The sequence below is a fragment of the Cannabis sativa genome, chromosome 9, assembly GCF_029168945.1.
Source record: "Cannabis sativa cultivar Pink pepper isolate KNU-18-1 chromosome 9, ASM2916894v1, whole genome shotgun sequence".
Classification (NCBI taxonomy): Eukaryota; Viridiplantae; Streptophyta; class Magnoliopsida; order Rosales; family Cannabaceae; genus Cannabis; species Cannabis sativa.
In genome coordinates, this window is record NC_083609.1 from 51659919 (window position 1) to 51667782 (window position 7864).

Genomic DNA, 7864 nt, shown 5'->3' on the forward strand with positions numbered 1-7864 from the left:
CTATCTGGCGAATAGTAAGCAAAGGGTGATTTCATTCGAGCTTAACCAAACGAGATAAATGATTGAGTACTCATTTCACTTAATTGAAATATCATTTATACAGGGTTAAGTGTTTTAAGGATAAAATACATTGTAGGGTGTTACGGTAATTTAGTCCCTTTACAGTGTAAATCATCCATATAGAGGATCATTGATCACATTAGGATTATAACAATGGATAACTAATGATGTGTCTATATGGTGGAACATATAGAGCATTCTATATACTGAGAGTGCAATTCTGAGTTCTATGTGTGGATTCAACGAAGAATTAATAAGTCAGTGAATTTAAGTGGTAAATTCTAGATCTGCTTATTGGAAGCTCGGATATATAGACCCATGGTTCCCTCACTAGTTGAGATAATATTACTTGTAAGACTCATTTAATTGATTTTAATTAATCAATTAAAAATTCTCAAGATAGACTTGTCTATTTGAGAATTTATCACTTATTAAGGGCAAAACAGTAAATAGAGATTTTGAAGGGCATATTTATTAATTAGGAAACTTTAATTAGTTTCATTATTAATAAAATAAATGACAATATATTATTTGATAATTAATTTTAATTATTAAATAATTAGATTTGACATTTATGTGGTTGAACAATGAAATTGGCAGTTTTTGACAAAACAGGAAACTATCATTGTAGGAAAAGGAAAGTTGGAAAAGTGGCAAGCCTTGTTTCCACAATGCCTAGGCCGGACACTTAGCTTCCCTTTTCCCTTTGATTTTTTCAATATTAAATGTCAATTAATTCAATCATAGCCCTAGGTGGTCTTCTATAAATAGAAGGCAAAGGCTTCAGAGTTGAACACAACTGTACAATGTAAGATTTCTGATACTCTTATGTGTTTAATTTTCTATCGTTTTAGAAGTTCATATTTAGGTTGTTAAATCAACATACTTGTGAGTAGATCTAAGTTCCTGGTAAAATAACTTCCAACAGATGCTTCATGTAAACAATCTTCCAAGCAGTTGTCTCTTTGTAGCAGCCCAAGCATCGTCGCTGCCTCACGGTACGTTGGGGCCAGAACTCCGTTCATTGTCCTTAGATCTTCGAATGACAATGACCCTCTTACATGGTTCAACAATATGCGTAGATAATATCTCTCACCCTCAAATGGATTTGCTGTTACAATACGTCCTATGACTGTTTTTTTTTTCGAGTAGACCATATCTTGTGTTGTTGGTTCCAAACATAGCTTTCTGGGATTTGTTTGTATAGTAATGCGTTTGCATTTTGATCAGTTCGATTCAGTACAAAAAATTTTGTTAGCATTGATTTTTTAAAATGTTTTGAAGTGGCAATGTTGGATAGGTCTTGATCTACTCTGAAAGTTACTGGGTGGTGATGCTCGAGGTGCAGATGCAAACTATAAACTGATGGGTACATCTCATTAACAATAAATCCATATATTCTCCACATAGCTTCAGGTGCTGCAATCCATCGGGCCATTTGGAACTGGCGAATTTCATCAACTTCGTCATTTCTTGGTTCAGATACTAAGTTGAAAGCAACACGATCATGACCTTTATAAATGTACTTGTAGAGATACTTGACAGCCTTTACTGTAGAGCAAATTTCAACATTAATGTGACAGCCAAAGGTTGCAAGCAAATACGGGTTGTATGGGACGACCCAACGATTGTCTAAGTGTGTGCCTCTCACCTTCACGTGCGTTCCATTGTTTCGGCGTCTATATATTGGGAAGAAATCATTTCCAACAGACGTAAAAGGTGTGGAGGATTGCCCTTCATGAAAACACTTGATCGATTCAAATCTCCACATGGTCCATGCATCATGTGTTTCACAACAGCGTTATGCAAGTGCATGTTTGTAGTTTTATCAGGAATCTCCGCTGATACTATCTCATCAAAAGATTCGGGTGCATGTAATCTCCAATCGCTTTGTAGGATAATTAAAAAATGGGCGTGTGGTAGGCCTCTTTTTTGGTGCTCAATAACATAGACGTATGTGGCAACCTTGCCGAATATTTCACGTTTAAATAATTTGTCTTTTAATTCTTCCAGTTTGGCATGGAATACTCGAGCAACTAAATCGGGTCTATTTTGAGCTTCTTCATGTTGGCTTAGCTCATTCGTAATTTCTTTCCAGTTTGGGTTGCAAGTCATCGTTAAAAAAATGTCCGGTTTTCCATATCACTGAAACAAAGCCATAGCTTCCATGTATCTCTTTCTCATGTCTCGTGGACCTCCAATAAACGAAGAGGGCAATATTATCCTTTTGCCAACATTAGAAGCATCTCTTTCTCCAAGCGTTACTGTGTCAACTATACCTTTATACAACTCAGACCGAATATGTTGTTGCTCATTTCTGTAATAGTCTAATCTTGATGTCTCAATCTTGACATACATATCTACGGCATATTGTTGTAGCAGTCGTCCTGAGAGTAGCAAAATTGATCGTGCATCATCTCTTATTTGCAACTTGAAGCAATAATATTCGCGACACGAAACTACTGCTTCCTTTTTTTGTCGGTTTGATACTACAGGAGTTGAGTGAGAAGGAAGTGTTACTAAATATGGTGTGCATAGTGAATAAAACATTGATGAGATTTAAAATTTTACAATCTAACCTCGTTCTTCAGCGGCAAGTAATTCTTCTACAGTGGTTGACTGTTGAGGATCTATTGTTGGGCTACGAACATTGGATCTAGTTGTGTGTCCTCCAATTCGTTTTATGTGTTGATGCCAACCACAATCTCCGTGAGGAAATAAAATTGGATATTGTAATGGATCGTAACAGCCGTAGTAATATTGAACTTTATGTTTTCCACCATAATGATTATACACAAAAATGTCACGCCCTCCTTGTTGATACCCTTCATCATCTTCCACCCAAATTGCTACAACTTGTGAGGATGTAGGAGCATTGAATACACACTGATCTAGCCCAGCGTCTTCTCTTACTTGAATTATTTGTGTTTCCAAATCTGGAAAATCTCCAAGTGAACGAAAGAATATAGAATACGGATTGATTCGAAGGATATTCATAAGTTGAGTTGTAACAGATGGATCCAGTCTGCATTTTGAATCATTAAGTCGGTGCTCCAATTCATTCTCGGTGTCGTAAAAATATAGTTGCAGATTAGAGGGACGTCCATCAGATGGTAGTAAATTATTGATTGTGTGATAGATTTGCCCTTGGCTTCGGAAAGTATATATTCCTTTATTCCTTCGACACATTGATTTGTCGTAAGTAACTCCCATTGATGTAAAAGCAAATTTATCGTTGTAAGTTCGAATGTATGTTCGAAAATGTGTAGATTCTTCGCTACTGGAAGTAAACAATTCATAAAGTTCATTCGACACATCGTTTGTTGCGAGATAAATTTTTCCATCGGCACAACAAAAGCCTGTTGTTTCAGAATGAAACGCTTTTGCTTTGCAATGTTTGCATCGAGGGACGGATGGTAGAGAAAATGCTTCAGATGGCACCTCTTTTAGCAATTGACGAAATCGAGGTGAGGAATGAAGATGTAGACCTTTTTTATTGTAAAATAATAATTAGGTATCAAATTCCAACTCACATAACATATCGATTTTAATTATAAATTTAAAGTGTCCCTTATATCAAATTTAAAGTGTCCCTTACCGCTACGAGGTCTTGTTGCTCTTTTATTGTAGGTTGGTCCCCCAGCAAATTCATTTGGGTTCTGATTATATATATTAATATTAATCAAAAACAACATCCAAAATAATCATATGGAGTTTCATCACGTGAATGAAGTAGCTGAGTTTTGAAAAAAAAAAATATGGGACAAATGCAAACCTGATTGAAATTGACATTGCTCGAAGATGACGAATTTACAAATAAATTAGTTTCACAATCGACATTGGTAGAAACATTATCTCCACAAGAAGATTCATCTTCATTTATGGTAGTGTGAGCGGAGTCATTTCGCAGTCTTTTTGTTTGTTGTTGACTTGACGTTGCCGTATTCTCGGCAATATATGTGTGAAGATCAATATGACTGGGATTACTACTTACACTAATGTTATTGATCTTAAATGCTTTTTGTTTAGCATATCTCTCTCTCTTTGTTTTTTACATATTGCTTTCTTTTTTTCGATTGGTAAATCTTTATATGGAATCCGCTTTGAAGGTTCTCTGTCACGATCTTGTAAAATTAAATTATGAACATTAATTTCATATGTATTAGTTTCTCTTAAACAAAACACATTTTTAAGTTTTAGGTATTTTGTGTATGACATCTTACCATGTGTCATTATGCTAATGCAGAAAATGTTGTAAGAATCCAATCTACACAAGTAAGAAAAGATGGTGTAATAAAGTAATTGCAGACATTAAATTTAAATAATAATAATTCAGAAAATCCATACTTACATGAAACGGTTAGATCAGAAAAGAAAAACTCTATATGATTAAATATAGTATAGAGTTTTATTTTTGAATATAACATTTGGACAATATTTATTATTCACAATAAATTGTTACAACTACTTTTTTTTTTATATTTTCTTTTAATTTACAATCAATCAATGTTATTACTGTTTTTGAAATTTAATAGATACAATAGAAACGAAAACGAAATATGAAAGATGCATGATGAAGATATATTCTTCTTAAAAGAAACAAATGAAGAAGCGATGAATATTAACATTAAAATTTCATATTTATCTTTATTCAAAAGAAAAATAAAAAAAATATGATATTAAAGTGATGAATATTAACATTACTTGGGAGAATAAGCAGAGAGAAAAATCTAGAGAAGAAAAGAAGCAGTGTAACGGCCAACAAAAAAAATTAGAGGGTATATGATTCTGTTATATATATTGGAATGAAAAAAGAGAGAGAAGAGATGAAATATAAATAGATTTTGGGTTGATGACATATATTATTATTCTCAGCTAGCTATGATATAAATTAGAATAAGAATGTCCAAATTATAATAGGAAAAGAAATACATAGATATTTAATTTTTAAATTCTTTATGGCGAATTAAATAATAAATAAAAAAAGATAAAAAATAAAACAAAAGTTAAATAACAAAAAATATAATAAATAAGAAATAGATAAAAAATAAAATAGCAGCTCGTATCATTCAGACAATCAGATCCAAGAAAAGAAGAATTTATTAGCTTGATTATATATGGATGTGAAAAGCATTCTCCTAGTATATAGTACAGAGAATAAAGATGTTGCAATCCCCTCTAAACTTGGCACCATCAAGCAATGAACCCCTATTTCAACCTTTCCTCAAAATCCCCTCGAAACTTGGCACCAGCAAGCAATGAACCGATATCTAGAGAGATTAACTGCATAGTGCAAGATTTAATTCAAAATCCTTGAATACGAATTTGAGCAAAGTAAACTAAACATATATACTACACTTACAGCTTATCTATAATCCAAAATAAAGTTACAATAATGTATAGAACTGCATATTATTAAGATAATCAAGCATCATAATAAAGAAAAAAAAAATATGAAAAATACCTCTCTCTGTGGACGCTTATCATCCAGATTAAATTTATAGTTTGGTAGAGGTAGCTTACTAACAACAAGAACTCTTGCATATAGATGGCTGCCAAGTGTAACCATCAATCAGATTTTCAATCCCTACTGTTGTACAAAAACATGAAATTCAAAAGATAACAAACATATTATTACCTATAGAGTCCCACTTTGCTCGCCAAAGCAGATATTTCCTCAAAGTTACGTCTATCCTTTTTCTCCCTAGAAATCAACTCTTGCTTATCCTTGTCTCTTAAAAGAATAGCGTGTGGAATGGAATATAAGAGTTGGGATCCCAGATTCGGCAGCAACGTTTCGGGCCCAAGAGAAGAATTTGAGTCTATTTTCGGGTGAAGAGACCATGTGAACACTCTCGATCCCTTCAGGTAATCCAACATCGCTACAAGGGATTTTGATTGTAAGGACTTCGACTTGTGTGCCTAAAAAGACTCTGCTTTTCCCGATTGTTTTAGAAAAGTTTTGTGCGTAGCAAGAGGTTGTAACAATGGTGGCTTTTAACCCTGATTTAGTTGACGGCAGAGGTGATTCAAGAGAGGTTTTCTTTTTAAATGGGGTGTGATTGTATACTTATTTAATATCAGTTCAAATATTAGTAGGATTTCTTTTATTATTATTTTATTATATATAAATAATATTTTATTATTTTATTAAATAAAAATTAAAAGTCACCCATATAAATTTCTTAAAAATCAAGAATTTCAGTTATATAGGCACACTTTGTATAGAATAGATATACATATACATATATTGTTAGATTTATGGTGATTTTGTATCTTGTCCCATTTAAGATTCAAAAGCCCATGAAGCCCAAATACCTGATAGGCGTCTTTTTTTTAGGGAACGGCTTTGAGACTTTAAAGTGGTCGAACCTAAATGGTCGTTCTGTTAATACCATCGCAGGAGTGCCCATTATTTAAAGTCAAATATAGAATAGATTCACATGCTGCAATGCATTACCAAACAATACATAAATCGAGATTAAAAGATTTAGAATTATCACTAGCTTTTCTATTGAATAAAATGAAGAGATACTGGTATCTAGCTGTTAGAAACTAAGATAACCCGTTTACAAATGAGGCTATATGACCTTAAATAATTAGGATCAAGCATAGAAATGTACACCATTTGTGGCTCTACATTTTGAATTAGGCAAATGACGACACATAAGCCTTGTCAAAGTGTAACTGAAAATGCAGAAAATGGCAAGTAGAACAATGAGCATAAGAAAATAAAGTAAAAATAAAAATTGCAAACAGAACTAATATTTATTCCAAAAAGTTAAGAGAGGAATGTTATCTTTGAGAATTATCAGCATAAACAATGAACATAACCGCAAATACAATATTGTTAAAGGGGCCTTGTGACTCTTATCACCACAGTTTATATATACCTGTTGTTCTATTCTATCGTCTGCCCGGTTTGAAGGCCTTCAGTTCTTTTACACATAACCAAGCTGTATCTTCTGAAAGACCAATAATGCAGACAACTCTTCGGCAAGCATAACATGATATTCAGGAAACCCAAGTATAAAACAGTAACAAAACGGTAATTAATAGAGTACGCATCTTAACTGTAACTTACTGAAAATCAAATCAGGATCGAAATTGTCACCTGCACTGGGAACAATATTGTGCCAAGTGCTTGTACAAGTAATTTGACATTGTAGGCATGCCAAATAATTTTGGAATGTCTAACATAGCAAAATAGAAAGATTGTAAGGTTAAGCAGAAGTGTTTTTGCAAATGTCAGTTGTATATAAGAAAATATAAAAACTGTAAGCGTTTGCAGCAACAGAAAGTAATTCTGCTACAGCAAAACTGAACAGGCAGAATATAAAATATTTGAAGAAAAATAAATAACTTGACACAAGAGATTTATACGTGGTATCAGTGTTCTCCCGAACACTCCTAGTCCACGGGGCCACGCCCAGAGAATGAAATCAATTAATAAAGTATCAAAAATTACAAAGACAATTGACTTAAACAAGTTTAGACTCCCTCTAAAGTATTGCCGCAATCCTTTGTAATCCACTTTATGAATCTGACTTCTTGAAACACCTTCAAGCCCGAACTCCCTTCGTCTTTGAAGTGTGAGTGCTTACTTCCTCCCGAAGTAAGGCTTCAACAAGTCTTCTCCCGAAGACCAAGTGCTTACTTCCTCCCGAAGTAAGGCTTTATCAAGTCTTCTCCCGAAGACCAATCTCTTGTTCAGTCAAGTAGTTCTTCGCAACCTCTAGGATAGAGTAAGAACAGAAATAGAACAACTAGAACCTAGATGAACAACTAGACTCTCACAAAACAA

At 33.6% G+C, this 7864-nt stretch overlaps 1 protein-coding gene and 1 long non-coding RNA gene across 2 annotated transcripts; both read right to left on the minus strand.

Moving 5' to 3' along the window:
- Positions 1-1186: 1186 nt before the first annotated feature.
- On the minus strand, positions 1187-2175 carry LOC133031465 (uncharacterized). Its single transcript, XM_061104967.1, has 2 exons — positions 1773-2175; positions 1187-1611 (listed from the first exon to the last, which is right to left on the minus strand). Exons 1-2 carry the CDS (start codon positions 2173-2175, stop codon positions 1187-1189), a joined length of 828 nt encoding a protein of 275 aa, XP_060960950.1.
- Positions 2176-5083: 2908 nt separating this feature from the next.
- On the minus strand, positions 5084-6212 carry LOC133030783 (uncharacterized). The gene is made up of 2 exons (XR_009684335.1): positions 5699-6212; positions 5084-5343 (listed from the first exon to the last, which is right to left on the minus strand). It is a non-coding gene; the product is annotated as an uncharacterized LOC133030783 (long non-coding RNA).
- Between the last annotated feature and the right edge of the window lie 1652 nt (positions 6213-7864).

What these genes read in the sequence shown, in the direction of transcription:
- LOC133031465 (XM_061104967.1), bottom strand. Translation starts at nt 2,175, where the DNA reads ATGACTTGCAACCCAAACTGGAAAGAAATTACGAATGAGCTAAGCCAA. An exon ending in CAATCCTCCACACCTTTTAC is followed by an intron (nt 1,612 to 1,772) that starts GTCTGTTGGAAA and finishes TTTGCTCTACAG; the next exon opens with TAAAGGCTGTCAAGTATCTC.